This window comes from Lepus europaeus, chromosome 9, assembly GCF_033115175.1.
Source record: "Lepus europaeus isolate LE1 chromosome 9, mLepTim1.pri, whole genome shotgun sequence".
Classification (NCBI taxonomy): domain Eukaryota; kingdom Metazoa; phylum Chordata; class Mammalia; order Lagomorpha; family Leporidae; genus Lepus; species Lepus europaeus.
In genome coordinates this window covers 65,229,926-65,245,330 of record NC_084835.1, presented here as the reverse complement: position 1 = coordinate 65,245,330, position 15,405 = coordinate 65,229,926, and the positions used below count along the sequence as shown (strand labels likewise).

General features: G+C 48.3%; 1 protein-coding gene across 3 annotated transcripts; it reads left to right on the top strand.

The window, feature by feature from the left end:
- Positions 1-6,567: 6,567 nt before the first annotated feature.
- TGIF1 (TGFB induced factor homeobox 1) lies at positions 6,568-13,919 on the top strand. 3 transcript variants are annotated; one of them, XM_062201407.1, is made up of 3 exons: positions 6,568-6,902; positions 11,864-12,090; positions 12,866-13,919. In XM_062201407.1, the coding sequence occupies exons 1-3, from the start codon at positions 6,896-6,898 to the stop codon at positions 13,439-13,441; spliced, it is 810 nt and encodes a 269-aa protein (XP_062057391.1). In that variant the 5' UTR covers positions 6,568-6,895; the 3' UTR covers positions 13,442-13,919. The 3 variants fall into 3 exon arrangements, with proteins under 3 accessions (XP_062057391.1, XP_062057390.1, XP_062057392.1); XM_062201406.1 differs by having other exon boundaries at positions 6,569-6,911; positions 12,866-13,918; XM_062201408.1 differs by lacking the exon at positions 6,568-6,902 and adding an exon at positions 8,268-8,353 and having other exon boundaries at positions 12,866-13,918.
- The last annotated feature ends 1,486 nt before the right edge of the window (positions 13,920-15,405 follow it).

The window sequence follows — 15,405 nt, the reverse complement described above, 5'->3', positions numbered from 1 at the left end:
TAGAAAAAAATGCCATTTATTTCCTTAAGAGATAGACAAGTAAGATATTGATTGATAATACACACTATTAGTAAGAGCTCAGTCAAAGATTTTCTTACATACTTTTGGTGGGCTTTTTATTTACTTTTTATTGATTTATTTTCAAAGATTTATTGATTTATTTGAAAGGCGGAATGACAGAGAAGGAGAGACAGAGAGAAAGACCTTCCATCCATGAATTCACTCCCCAAACTGCAATGACTGAACAGGTTCAGAGAAGCCAGGAGCCCATAATTCATCCGGGTCTCCCACATGGTGGCAGGCACCCAGGTATTAGGCCCGTCTTCTGTTGCTTTCCCAAGCACATTAGCAGGAAACTGGATGGGAGGCAAAAGAAGCCAGGACTTGAACTCCATTTTGGGATGCCAGCATTGCAAGTGGTGGCTTAACTCACTGTGCCACAACACCAGCCCCTCTAGTGGGCTTTTTAAATAGGTGTGACCACTTGGAGGACAAGTGACTGTATGTATCAAAATTTTGAATGCACACATTTTTCAACTTCTACCTTCCAGAGGCTCTTACAAATGTGGTCACAGAGGCCCCAAAAGATCTATATGCAAGCTAACCTGCTAAGACTGGCAACCATAGGCTGCAGGGCACAGTCAGGAGCCCCTCGGAACGTGTGATGCCCAGATTCTATCAGTTACTGAATATTTTGAATATAGTTGAGCTGTCTTTTTGTGCTAAGTGACAAATTGGAAAGGATTGAATGCCCATCGGTAGGAACATTTTTTTAAAACCCCACAGATTGCAGAATAGCATTATTTTTTACATAATTGGCCCAGGGATCACACTGGCAAGATGAATTAATCACTTCCCCCAACTCAACTTCCTCACCTGTAAGATGGGGATAGAAAAAGAGGTACTTCTTGGGGTTATTTTAGGAGTAAATGAGGTAAAATAAAGAAAGTATTTGCATATTCCTGGCCTGCTGTATCCAAACTTTGAGTTCTTATTATTAATGCTTCTTTATGGTGTCATTTTAATGCATTACTTGTTGGGTATCTGTGATGTGTTCATAAGGGTTTAACAATGAACTTACATTTTGGTGAGAAGTCAGAGGGGAAAAAAAAGTTAACAGTCAAGCAAAACAATTAAAAATTGTGGGGCTGGCTTAACAGCAGTTTAAGCCAACTATTAAAATGCCCACTTCACATATGGCTGTGCCTGTTGAGTCCCAACTGCTCTGCTTCTGATTTAGTTCCTTCCTAATGCATCCTGGGAGGCAGCAGATGATGGTTCATACACTGGGGTCCCTGCCATCCACAAGGGATTCAGAAATACAGTTCTGATCCTCGCTTTGGCCTGGCCCAGCTCTGGCTGTTGGAGGTATTTGGGGGAGTAAACCCACGGATGGAAGATCTTCCTGTCTCTATTGCTATTTCAAGTAGACGAAAATAAACATTTAAAAAAGTTTGTGCTGGGGCCCCTGCCTGCAGTGCCAGCATCCCATATGGTTGCCAGTTGGAGTCCTAGCTGCTCCTCTTCCAATCCAACTTTCTGCTATGGCCTGGGAAAGCAGTAGAAGATGGCCCAAGTGCTTGGGCCCCTGCACTTACATGGGAGATCCAGAAGAAACTCCTATCTCCTGGCTTTGGATCAGCGCCCCTCCTGCCATGGTGGCCATTTGGGGAGTGAACCAGAGGATGGAAGACCTCTCTCTGCTTCTGTTTCTCTGTAACTCTGCCTTTCAAGTAAATAAATCTTTAAAAAAAGAATAAATAAAAATAATAAAAAAAGTTTGTGCTATGGGAGAAATACAAGGGTTAAGCTAGATCTATGACTTCCCCTTGGGTAAAGCTGGTGATATCTGTAGACATTTGTCTTTCACAAATAAGGAGAAAGCTACTACCATATACTAGTTATCTTTCAGGGATTTGCTACTAACATTTTACAATGTACATGTCAGCCTCCACAACAAAAAAATTATCCAGCCCCAAATGTCAACAGGGCTGTGGTTGGATATTCCTGAGCTAGATGATGGTAGTGGAGGCTCCTCATTCAGAGAAGACTCCTTTAAGAACCTTTAGCTAAATCATGACTCGTAAGAAACTATACCACACACACCAAGTGGTAAAAGATCATCCCAGACAGAGGGAACTTGAGAACAAGCAGAAACGAAAAATCCATTGTATTTGTGTGTATGGTATGCAAGTGCCCATATTAAGAACAGAAGGGGGCAAGTAGCAGGTGTTCCATATTATCTCACTTTGTATACAGTACTTTTTTATTGCTTGGCTTTTTGAAAACAGGATTTTTGTTTTATTTTTGCTTTTTACATTATAAAAGGAGAATGAAAAAAGTGCAAACAGTGGATAGGCTGAAAGAAGACTTCTAATAAAACCAAATTTCAGGGGCTGGTGCTGTGGCATAGCAGGTTAAAGCCCCAGTCAGCAGCGTCAGCATCCCACATGGGTGCCGGTTTGAGTCCCAGAACTCCAGTTCCAATCCAGCTCTCTGCTATGGCCTCGGAAAACAGTGGAAGATGGCCCAAGTGCTTGGGCCCCTGCACCCTCATGGGAGACCTAGAAGTTCCTGGCTCCTGGCTTTGGATCAGCCCAGCTCTGGCCATTGCAGCCATTTGGGGAGTGAAGCAGCAGATGGAAGACCTCTCTCTCTGCCTCTCTGTAATTCTGCCTTTCAAATAAATAAATGAATCGATCTTAAAAAAAAAAAAATTTTTTTCAGAGTAACACCCACGGTGCCCAGGAGGCCCTGCTGGCCTTGGTGACCTAATCCAGGCCAGTCGCTCTCCCTTCTGCATCCATCTGACCTTGCAGCATGAAGGATTTCCTAGTGATCAGTTGATTTAGACCCAGAACATTTATGCCCAATGCCTGCTTTAGGCCTTTCAGCTCTGTTATGTTTGGATGTTGACTTAAAAAAAAAAAAAAAAAGTTACATGAGTAGTTTGTGTACCAAATGAGATCATTTCAACGAGTGTTTCACAACTGTAAAGCACAACACAGATACCAGTTGCTGAGAATAAAGGAGGTAAAGGCTCTGCTCATCGAATAATCACTTTGCTCTGTCCTCTTGATTCCAAAACCCATAAAGAGAAGTGAGACTTCTACAGAGGAGAAAGAAGGGCTGGGTGGGGAAGTACACACTATGAGAAAACTGATTCAAAACAAAAGTAGTAGCCCCATTTACATTATTCATGCAGCAAAGAGGAGAATTATCCTGCCAGGGTTGACAGAATCACAAGATGGCTGCAGGACAACCCCAGGCCCTCCTTAAGTAGCAAGCTCCTCTTTCCTGAGAAGTGAGGAGATTTGGGGCCCCTGGCACAGGGTCTGGAGCCCAGCAGTGTACATATTTTATAAAAATATCTGCCTCTTAGGTCCTAGCAGCAAAAGGGATCCAATAACTGCAAACCGTCATTCCTCCAAGCCAGGACACAGAACCTGACAGAAATCAGGCTTAGTCAGTCTTTGAGTAGGTGAATGAGACAAATGCATTCTCCAGACACTTGATGGACCCCGTATCAAAGGCTTTAATGGTAACTGCATGTGTTGACACACTTTTCTGGTGTATTTGCCTTCCCAAGTTTCTATTAGAGCTTTGCTTTCTGAAGGTTTTGCAGGCTGTGAAAAGTCACAGCTTTTTAACTTGTTTGTTTCCCAGAGTTGGCCTTGAGGAAGACTTGAGAAGATGAGACACCAAATAGAACTGTGTGTGCCTGGAAAGACTGGTGAACTTTCATCAGGCAGCCTCCAAAAGCACCAAGCGACGCCTCAATCTTAGGAAATTTCTCAACGCAATTAACATTGCATATGAATTCAGCAAATAATACGAGGCAAATGTGAATCCATATAACCTTATTTTTAGCACTAGGGGGAAATCTTAAAAGTCACTGGATCTGTTCTACAGAGACGCCCCTGAAACATTAAGAGACTGATAGTGCCAGAACGGAAACTTGTTTTTCCACCTCTAGAGAGGAAAATAAACAAAAAATATCCTAAGCAGTTGCTGGTATGCGGAGTCTACTTTTGGGGGGGTTGTTTTCCTTTCCTGCGTTGCGAAGACCCTAGGGCACCAATCCAGAGCTCCTAGCAAGTTTGGGGTCAGCTTTAGGGGTGGGGTCAACCCTCTACCTGGGGGGCTAGAAGGCCTTGGCAGCACAAGATTGTGGCGGTGTTCCTCTTGGGAGCATCCCGCCAACTTCAGCAACTGCTTGCGTATGATTTGCTCCAGCAAAAAGTGTGTACGGCGTGGATCAAGCTGGTGCTCTAGCCAAGGCGAATTTTAAGTCTCCACTTTTTTTCCTCCTCTTAATTTGAAAGAGGCTTTAAATTCCCTCCACCCCTCTCCGTTCCCCCCTGTAAAGTTTGTTTTCATGCCGTAAACTCGCTCCAACTCTCGGTTGCCTGAGAATCGCGGTAATTAGCCAAGTTCACTTAGAGCCGAAAGAAAAGCTACCTTTGTGTACATAATGAGAGCCACCGCGTGGCCAAGGATAACCACGAGGAAGAAGGAAACGTTTAGGTCTCCGGCAGCCGAAAGCAGGCGGGGGGCAGGGCCCAGCCGACCGAGGCGTGCGGTGCGGACGGCTTCGCACCGCTTTCGAAGTTAGCAAACAAAGCGTCTCCGCAGTAACCGCCCGCTTCCAGACGGGGCTGCTGCCACTCAGGCCGCCGAGCGCCGCGGCGGCCGCCTGGGCTCCTCCTCCCAGCGTCTCTGCTCCCTCCTCTCCCGGCTCCCCAGCGGATGTGAGCCACCAATCCCAGCCACAAACAACCCTTCAAATGAAAGGACCGGGCGGCCCTCTAACGGGCGGCGGGGCGCGGCCCCCTCCCCGCGCCACATCTGTCCGGCAGCGGGCGCAGCAGCTGATTCATCCCGGGCCAGGCGGGGGGACGGAACTGCGCTGCAGGCGGTTGCGGGGCAGTTTCCAGCCTGGTGGTTTCTCCCCCAGGACCAAGTCCCCCCTCTCCCATCCCCCTGTGCTGTTTCAGATGTGGGCTCCCTTCTGTGCCGCAGAAGAAACAAAAGTCACAAGGTGGTTGCCTTCTGAGAGTGACGCTTTTCCCCCTTGTTGATTCGTTTTAAGTCCTGTAGTTGGAAAACCCACCCCAGGCTTTTTAAAACTCTGGCCAGAACGCACGCACTCTTGGGGCGGGGGAGGCTGGCTCTAATTTTCAGCGTAATCCGAAAACAGAGGCTCTAAAGTCTGGTTAGTCATGCTTTGGCCGCCTTAGTCCTCCTCCTCCTCCTTGGGTTTAACCTTATTTCCACGGGCTTTTCTCCTGCCGGCATCTCCACCGAGGTCACAAAACAAAAACAGCGCAGAGTCCACACCGGGGGCAGAGCCGGCGCTGACGTCTCCACGAGGCTTATTTACGTTTGGAATTTTTTCCTTTTTTTTTTTTTTTTTCTTAAGCGATGGGGATCGTCTTACTGTGGCATATGACAGTTCATTTGCTCAAAAACAACGGGACAAACCCACGCCAACAAGTAGACGCAGAGGAGGGGGCTTGCGTGGGTTGAAACCGGTCAACAGCAAGCTTCTGGCGGTTTAAAAAGGGGGCATTTCATCAAGGAACTCCTGTTGGAGTCCGCCTAACTCTCAACCAAAATAAACCACCAGGAACATGTGTTTACTTAATGGCTAGTTTCTGTTTGAAATACAGGGGGAGGAGGGGTTCCCTCGCTGGGCGTAAGTCCTAAAAGTAGACTCTGTTTACCGAAACAGACGAACAGCCACGGCGTGGTCGCCCCTCTCTCGGGAAGGGTCCGGCGGTGGTGGAGTGAGGGTGTCAGGCTGAGCCTCGGCGGGGCAGGCGCGCGCCCGGGCAGTCCCCAGGCAGGGACGTTTAAAGAGCATGTGAGCATGACAAGTGCCTGTCCGCAACGTGTTCGATTTCGAAACCGCCCTGCAATCCAATCCGGAACTCGCAGCTTTAGCCCTGGGGAACAGACATTCGCCTAGGGTGTCTGCGTCTCATCCCCCCTCACTCCCACCCCCGCCCACTCCCACAGTCGCTGCAGGAGGAAGGGCCACGGGGGAAGGGCGCGACGCGGCGCGCCCGCGTGTCCATGGCAGCCGCGCATTCTGGAAGAAGTTGGTGCTTGTCCCACATACTTTTCCTGCCGTGCCCCGCCCCTCGGGTCAGAAGCGGCTCCGGCAGGGACTGTGCAGTTTGGGGTAGCTGTCAAAAACGAGGGGGGCAGCCCAGTCTTCTCTGGGTGCGAGGAGGGGAGTCCTTTTTTTTTTTTTTTTTCCATCGGCTGGCAGTTTCTTAACCAAACGCACCCCTCGCCAGCCCCGGGAAGAAAGGGCCCAAAGGGAAAGCCCGGGGGCGCTCGGCTGGTGGCTCCGCCGCCCCGCGAGGGATGCGGGCGGCGAGCGCGCGGCAGGCAGGGAGAATCGAGTTTCTGAGGTCGGCCGCCGCCGAGAGGGACGGGTGACAGCGGCCGGGGCTCGATCCGGTCCACCCCGGCTGGAAGGGGCGGGGGAGGGGCGGAGGAGCGGCGAGGCGGGCGGGGGACGGGGCGGGCGGCTGGGGGCGGAGGCAGGACCTCCGGTACCTTCCCTCCTCGCCTTTCTCACTCTGACAGCGCCGAGGTGCGCCGAGCAGGAGCAGGGAACAAAGGAGCGGAGGAGGGAGGGGAGCGAGTTGGGCGAGGGAGAGCCCCCGGCCGGCTGCCAGAGTCTCCCGGCAGGAGGAAGCCCAAGTGTCACTCGGATTCCACCCGAGGAGCGGGCGCCTGGGATCCGAGCGCCTTGCTGAGCGGCGACGGTTGGAGCGCGTCCTACAAGTTACGGGAGAATCGGCCGGGAGTCAGGACGCTCGCTTGGCCCCCGGCCCCTCGAGACCGCAGCCTTGCCTGGCGCTCGGAGAGGAGCTCCAGAATGAAAAGTAAGAAAGGTAAGGCGGCCGCGGGGCCGTGCGCGCCGGAGCGCGAGAGCCGGGCCAACGTGCTGACCCCGCCGCCGAGAGGGACTCGGTGGACTTTTCTCTGCCCTGGGGCACTTCGGGGCTTGGCGAGGCGGCCGTGGGCTTTGTTGGGGCAGCGTCTGAAATGGCAGTTGCTGTTTTCCTTCTAGACACAACACGCGGGGGCTGCTGTGGGGGAGACGAGCCTCTCTCCACGCTGCTGGCGCGTTGTCAAGAAACACGCTCAGCGCCTTGTTTGTGCGCCTCCAAGTTTCATTGTCTGCTCCCACACCCCACGCTCGGCCCAGCCGCCGCGTGGCTCCTCGTCCTGTCTCTCCGGCGGGGGCTGTGGGGGTCCGGGCCGGGGGACCCCGCGCCTCGCTTTTCCAGGGCGGGGCGGGCAGCGTCTTTGTCTGAAAGTTCTGCCCCGAGAGCCCCCACTCCAGGCTGGGCCTGGGCACTTTTCTTGGGGCAGGTGGTGTTTTCACAATTAAAGGAATGTGGTCCCGGCCCCTCACAAAGCCCTCGGCTGTAAACAGCTTTGGACAACTAGACTTTAAGAAAGACAAAATAAATAAATAAATAAATAAATTCCCAGTCTCTCAAAGTTTTCCCACGATGGATTTGGGGCAAGATGAAGAGTTGGGACGGAGGGCCAGCCAGTTCCAGCGGCGTTCAGTCAGAACGCGTCCAAGTGTGACAAGCAGGCTTGGTTGTAAGTGCAGAAGAGCGAGGCTGTCATTGTTTCCACCAAGCGTTCTGGAAGCTTTACAACTAAAACTTGCCGTCTGGTTTAAAAAAAAAAAAATTGCAAAATACACAGAAAAAAAAAAAAAAAAGCACCACCTAGAAAGGTCAAGGACTGAGAAGTCCCTTTTGAAGTTCACTCGGAGTCCCAGCCTGGGAGGTCCCCCGAGTGTTCCGTGGAGGGCCGGGGCTGGCTTTTCTGTTGTGATTTATGTGGAGTGGATCAAAACAGAAGTTAATCGCGGGGGTGGGGGCGCTGCTGCGCATGCCCGGGAGCTCCCTCGCGTGTGGGACTCCACATTCTTTCAGACGCGGATGGCGAGCGCGGCTCCCACGGAACAGCCAAGTTGTGGTGCGGCCGCCGCGCGCGCGCACACACACACACGCACCGTCCCGGCGGCGGCCTTTCTCGCGTGGGGGGTGGGGGAATCCCCTGTTGCCCTGTGGCTTCCGTGCGAGACTTTGAAACACGCCGAGCGCCTCTGTCCCCCCACGCCCCAGGCTCTCCCGGCGAGAGAGAGAAGTCACACGTGAAAGGCCGGGTCACGGGGGGGCGGGGAGGGGTTGGGAGTAGGACTTCCCTTTCTCCCTGAGGGCCACGGGGAGAACTGGGACGTTTCTCTTGGCTCTGTGAGAAGACGCGCGAGGGAAGAGCCGCGCCAGCCCGGACTCTGCCGGGATGACAGGTCCAGAGCCTTCCGGGGCGGCGGGGCTCGCTGCCCCGGGGTGGGGGCGGGGGTGTCAGTTTCCAACGCGGGTTCTAGCGCGTCGAACGCCGAGCCGGCCTTCCGCCGGGGGCCACCAGCCCCATTGTTCGGGCTCGGGCGGGGGCTGCCCTGATTCGCCTCCCCCCACCCCACCTCGCCAACCGCACTGCCAGGTGCCTCCCCCCTGCGCCCCTCGGCGCTCTCCCGTACCCCACCCCTGCCCCGCGGCTGGGGGAACCGCTGGGGGAACCGAGCGGGACCGGCGGGCGGGATCCGTGGGGACCCCCGCCGCGCCGACTCACGGAAACAATGAAAGGTGACGTGTTGGAGGGGAAACTTGGCGACTGCTTCAGGGCCCGTGTCGGGGAGCTGAAAGTGCCGAGGTGGCCCGGCTTGCTTTCCCTTTTGAGGTTTTCCTACCCAGCTGTGTTCGCGCCGGGGGCGGGAGTCACGGCCTCGTTTCTGGGCTCCAGCGCAGAGTGACCCGGAGCCCTGGAGCGCCTCCGGTCGCCGTAACTGACTAAAAAAAAAAAAAAAAAAAAAGTTTGCAGGCCGGTTTCAGTTGGGGCCGAGGAACTCTAGAACAAAAGCTCCTCGCTCGCCTCCGGGCTCCTCCCTCTCGGCGCGAGCCTCCGCGGCCCGGCCTCCTCGCGGCCGAGGCCACCTGGGTCGGAGGGCGCCTTCCCTGCGGGTCGCGCGAGCACTACTCCCCAGGGAGCCCGGGCCGGCCTCAGCTCTGTCTGTCTGTCTGTCAGCCTTGGAGATGGCTGTGGAAATCGCCCCAGGTGGCATTAAAACCAAGACACTTTCCACTGGCTTCCAGAGCCCGGGGTTTGGTCAGACAGGTTTGTGATAACAAACCTGGGCTCGGCCCGCAAAAACATCAGAAATGGCTTAAAGCCAGCAGAGGGAAGGTTCGATGAGGAGAATCCCTTCAGTCTGCTCCCGGTGTGACTGTTGAAGTGCTGCCTTAAGGGGTTCCTCCTTGGCAGGGGCAAGCGGGGGCACCCAGGATTTCGCGGTTTGGGTGTTCAGTTGGATTCCTTTGGCTTTTCCAGAGATCTTTTGATCGGGAAACTTAGTTTAGGTTTGCTTTTCTTCTTAATTGTATGCTTCAACTTCACTTTCTCCCCAATTATTTCTGGATTCTTTACTAGATTTTTTTTTTAAGTCCTACTGTCTCTTCTGCCCTCTTTCCCCCATCTTGGTGTGGCAGAGCTGATGAGAAAAAGTGCGGAGGCCAAGACTGCTTCTAAGAGCTGTGGGATCCATAGGCCATCTTGTGGCTTTCTAAACACCATTTCCTTGTATGTGGATAGAGTCACAGAGGCTTGCGAGTCTGCCCCCCTCCCTCCCAGCCACATTTTTTTAAGTGTAAGCAAAGCAAGGCGTTTGGAAACAAGTCGTAACCGGGAAACTTTTCAAAAGCTCTGTTACAGTAGGAAATGAGTAAGGAGGAAAAAGTTTTTTTGTTTTTCCAAGCCGAGCCACAATCAAGAGGGAGAGTTTTAATGAAAACAGTCCTGACAGCAGCGAGCGTGGTTTAGCTGCAGTGAAATATCAGCTGGCCGAGGAACTGGAGTCTCCACTTCCTGTTACTTCAGCTTTTGTGCACATATTGGAAATATTTGTTAAGAGGTCCTGAGGCCTGGCATTCATTTATTTAAATGAACTGAGAACAGAGTGAAGTCGCGCTGCGGCTCGGTGTTGCTTAACTGAAACCTGCTTTTGTGTCACTAACCTATTCTGAAAGACCAGGCTTCTTGTCAAACTCTGCAGGCAGATCAAAGGGCAGGCTTCAGGGGTTTTTTTGTTTGTTTGTTTCAAACTCTTTGTTACTACCAATTTACAGTTGAGAATGCACTGTTCAATGAGCAAATTTTCACACTTTTCCTAGATTTAAAAAAGGGAAGCAGGATAATAGCCATGAAGAATGTCTGGCGTTTCAGACGTTGGAGAGTTTAAACAAATTGCTTTATTCAAATATGCTTTAGTGATTCAATTAGCTGAATGCATACTTTAGAGGTTAAATTTCCTTAATTATCAAAGCAAATGTGAAACAGGAACTCATTTATAATTTCTTAGATTTTTTTTATTCATAGTCCTTTACCCAAATATCAGTGTGCGTTTTGAAAGCTTCTCAACTTCTCAATAGTGAAAGCAGTTTCAGTTTTTAGTGTGCCCTTTTAAACTTTTTTCTTGAGTTTAATTAAATCCTCAGGGAAGGGAAACTTCAAATGCATGGCCGTTTAAAGTTGGGATTCTTGTGTGGTTTATTTATGGCTGTTTGTTAAGCCTTGGGCTGAAGTGAATTTGCAAGATCATCCACCTCTTTTGTTAGAACTTGCTTTACTTTGTCTCTGGAGGGTTCTGCCTTTCCTGTAGGAACGCCCTCCAGCACCTTCTGCCCCCTGCAGTCCAAAACTAAAAAATGTGTCACTGAGTAAAAGTCTGAGTCAATTTAAAAAAATCCTTAAACATTTTTGTGTTAAATTCTTCAGAAATATTGCTATTTTCATGCATGCTAGTTTGTCATCTTTATTTTTTAAATTCTAGATCTTCATAAAAGAATGTTCTTTAGTCATTCAAAACAGGCGGTTGTAGTTTTGAAAGAGCAGGTCATAACATTTCTTATTTAAAAGTTTTTTTGTAGTTCAAAATTAGGTTCAAATGTCTGTAAAGATCAGGTCTGAATTTTTATTGAACCCAGTCTGATTTGCATATTCCCTATGGTTTGTGAATTCTTAAAATTTCTGATGGGATTAAAGTACTTAGAGCCAAAAGAACTTCCTTTGGGAGTAAGTTGCATATTCAGTTTTCTTTGTCATGGAATAATTTAAGACTGAACTGTGCTAATTGATATGTAATAAAGCACCAATAGTAGAAAAATATTTTTGTGTGATGAAACTGAAAACTTCAGTGGTTGTATTTTTTAAAAAGGTGACAAGTAGATAAGCAATGAATAAGAAAAGACCATGGAGGTCCGTTCTTATCAGTGAAGAGAATGTACAGACCCTCCCTTTTATTTTAAATCTGGAAGTTGGAGGAAGAATAACGTGTAAAATGTGCGTTAGGACACTCACTGGGTTGTTTTTCCCAGCTCCCAGTGACCATGGAGAAGATCACTAGGCACATTGCGTCTGCCACAGCCCCCTTTCTGTTTCAAATGTGTGCAGGCTATTGACTTTTTCAGTGCAGTTTTTCTCTTAGAGTCAAACTGATGACTCTGAGCATCATTCAAAAGGAATGTGAGAAGTGAAATCCTAAAGGAAAGTAGCTGAGAAAGGGCATCTGACAGTTGGTTGAGAATCTACCATGTGCTGCCGCTAGTGGGCCCTGGGAGTTCTGAACAGAAAACACCCTGCCTCCCTCACAGTGGTGGAGAAAATCCAGTTGAGTCACACTGAGTGGGCAGAACAAATGAGCATGGCAAGATAGAGGGGCCCTGCTGGTCATAGTGACTGACAGTTGGCCTTGGTCTCTTCGTAGGTGTCATGGTAGCATCCGGCAGTGAGACGGAGGATGAGGACAGCATGGACATTCCTCTGGACCTTTCCTCTTCGGCTGGTTCAGGCAAGAGGAGGAGGAGGGGCAACCTGCCCAAGGAGTCTGTTCAAATTCTCCGAGACTGGCTGTATGAGCACCGATACAATGCCTATCCCTCAGAGCAAGAAAAAGCCTTACTGTCCCAGCAAACACACCTTTCTACGCTACAGGTAAGGAAAGAGCACGAGGTTTAGGCATGCATCTTTATTTCCAAAATCATTTCACAGCATTCTTCATGCTGTGTGTCAAGTCATCAAGTTCCTCCCCACTCAAAAAAAGAAGGAATATCTTTTTATTGTAAACTTTATAGTACTAACAGCTAATAACTGGCTATTCAGAGTACACAGAAACACTTGACAGTCATCTGTCAAGTGGCATTTCCTTTAATGCCTAAAGGAGCCCTCCTTTATGCAACAAACATAAAAAGGAGGTTAAACCTTACTCTACTGCCCAGGAAACTGGTTTGATATTTAAACAAGGGCAGACTTCAGTGAGGTAATTCATGTTGTGCCTGTTGACACAGTCATTTGAACTGAGAAAAATCAGTTACTGGGAGGAGTGGCACTTTTCATACAGGAAAGGTTTTCCTGTAGTTGATTAACTTAAATGCTGGGGCAGTAGGTAATAGGTTAAAATGGAGAGAATTTAAAAGGTAAACCTTTCTCTCTGAACTCGTTTTCAGGTATTTGAGGTTTTAAAACCTTTTTCTTCCTTCAGAAAAAATTTAAGCAAATTTAGTATTAGAGGTGGAGAAGTTTCTGGTGGGAGGCAGCTCTGTTTCTTGATTGGGCTCCCATACCTTGAACTAGCTTGCTAAGTCCAAATAGGCCTTCCTATGCTGCCTTTAATACAAACAGAGATCAGTTAGGCACTCTGAGAAATGTCCTCAGAACCTGTTTGCCCAGTGAATAAGGGAAATGTTTAAGCATACTGATGTAATTTCAGGTCTGTAACTGGTTCATCAACGCCCGACGCAGGCTCCTCCCTGACATGCTGAGAAAGGATGGCAAAGATCCAAACCAGTTCACAATATCCCGCCGTGGGGCCAAGATTTCTGAAGCTGGCTCTATGGAGTCTGCAGTGAGCATCAAAAACTTCATGCCAGCTCTTGAGGAGAGCCCATTTCATTCCTGTACAGCTGGACCAAACCCAATCCTAGGGAGGCCACTGTCTCCTAAGCCACCATCCCCAGGATCAATTTTGGCTCGTCCATCAGTGATCTGCCATACCACTGTGACTGCACTGAAAGATGTGCCTTTCTCTCTTTGCCAGTCAGTTGGTGTGGGACAAAACACAGATATACAGCAGATAGCAGCCAGCAGCTTTACAGACACCTCTCTTGTGTATCCAGAGGACACATGTAAATCTGGACCAAGTACAAATACACAGAGTGGTCTTTTCAACACTCCTCCCCCGACTCCGCCGGACCTCAACCAGGATTTTAGTGGATTTCAGCTTCTAGTGGATGTTGCACTCAAAAGGGCTGCAGAGATGGAGCTTCAGGCAAAACTTACGGCTTAACCCTTTTTCAAGCAAAATAGTTCTCAAAAATGTCATGATTGCCGGGGTGATGGCAAGAGATGAATTGCATTATTTTATATATTTTTTTATTAATATTTGCACATGGGATTGCTAAAATGCAGCTTCCTGTTACTGAAATGTCTTCAATGGAATACAGTCATTCCAAGAACTATAAATTCAAAGCTACTGTAGAAACAGGATTTTCTTTTTTAAATGTTTCTTGGTAGATTATTCATAATGTGAGATGGTTCCCAACATCATGTGATTTTTTTTTTTTTCCTCCCCTTTCCCCTTTGTGTTTGTTTTTTTCAGACTGTGCAATACTTAGAGAACCTATAGCATCTTCTCATTCCCATGTGGAACAGGATGCCCATATACTGTCTTAATAAATTTTCAATTTTTTTTCAAACAAGTATGAATCTAGTTGATTGATGCCCTTTTTTTCATGATGTAATAAAGTATTTTCTTTAAAAGATACTGTAATGCAGAGTATTTTGTTAAGGGAGGCACTTCTTAAAAAGAGAAGGAATATAGCACCCAAGGAGCAGGAAGCTGGGGGTAGGGTGGGGTGTGAGTTAGGGGGTTGTCACCACACTTTCAAGAACTGTGGACAACAAGCCAGTATACAGAAGCAGGATGTGTGATAATTACTCTTGATAGGAGGTGTAGCAGGCCTTTAAATATGCTTCGAACTAAATGGCACAAGTTAAAATGAATTGTTTCATCTGTTCAGTGAATCACTCGCATCCTTGGTAATCTTTCCTGCGTATTTTAAAACATAGTACATTTAAAGTCTTAAAGCAACTGGTTATGGTTTAAGTTTTCAGAAGTAAACAACCCAAGCAGTCTGAGCAATAGCACTCTTCCACAATGCCCTTTAGAATGATGTTTGTTCAGAAGTAGTTAGGTGAGGCCTTTGCATTCAAGAAACATTCATATGTAGAGAAATCACTTTTTAAAACATCTTCAAACATGTTTTAAATGATGAAATAAACAATAGGGTTCTGTTTATTTTTGGATTATTAGTTTTTTTAGAAACATCTTTTCCAAGGTCACAGTGAAGTGGAGTTTGTTGGGACAGACGATTATTTATAAAGCCTGGATGGCCAGAAGGGAATGGATAGTGTTCCTTTCACTTAAATGGTTGAGCAGATTTGTCACATGCCACAAAACCATTCTTTGTAGTCCTGCTTAGTATGAAGTTTCTTTGTTGTTACAGTCGTGTTCTTTCAAGCCCTGCCCCAGCTATGAATTGTCTAAGTTTGAGGTAGCATCATGCTTCAGTCTTGTCTAAAAATGCAGAAAATTCTTTATTTACCAAATGTAAGTTTGATTTTTAAAACCTATTTTTCGAAAGCCCCTACTAGAGAAAGTGATGGAGACTTTTTTAAAGTGCAAAACTGACAGTGAAAACCAAGAGGTTTAAGAAAAGTGAGGACAGGTATGGTGTTGCACCTGATGGGCAGGTTGAGAAAGCACAGCCTAGCCCAGGCAGTCCCAGCTCTGAAGTTTCCAGAAATAGACACAATCCAAAAAAAAGATATGCTAGTTAATAAAAGGAACAAGCAATGTAAATTAAAGGTGGTTAAAAATCATTAGCTAGGGAGAACACTTGCAACAGCAGTTAAGATGTTACCTAAGGCATCAGAGTCCCTGGGGTTATTGAGTCCAGGCTCTGCTGCTGATTCCAGCTTCCTGCTGTTGCACCCTGGGAGGCAGCAGATTATGGGTCCAGTACTCGAGGCCCTGCCACTCATGGAAAACCACAGTAGAGTTCCTGGCTCCAAAAACCCATCCCTGGCTGTTGTAGGCATTTGGGGAGTGAACCAGTGGTTGGGAAAGTTGTCTCCAAAGTCTCTTAGCTCTGCTTTTCAAATACATAAAACAAATAAAAGTAAAAATCATGACTGGTTCCAACTGCTAGATCAGTAGCTGAAAATTTTGCTTTAGTACTGATAAAGGAG

Bases quoted from the DNA above. Each gene is read 5' to 3' on its own strand.
- TGIF1 (XM_062201406.1), top strand. The intron at 12,091-12,865 runs GTAAGGAAAGAG...ATGTAATTTCAG, and splicing joins CACACCTTTCTACGCTACAG to GTCTGTAACTGGTTCATCAA.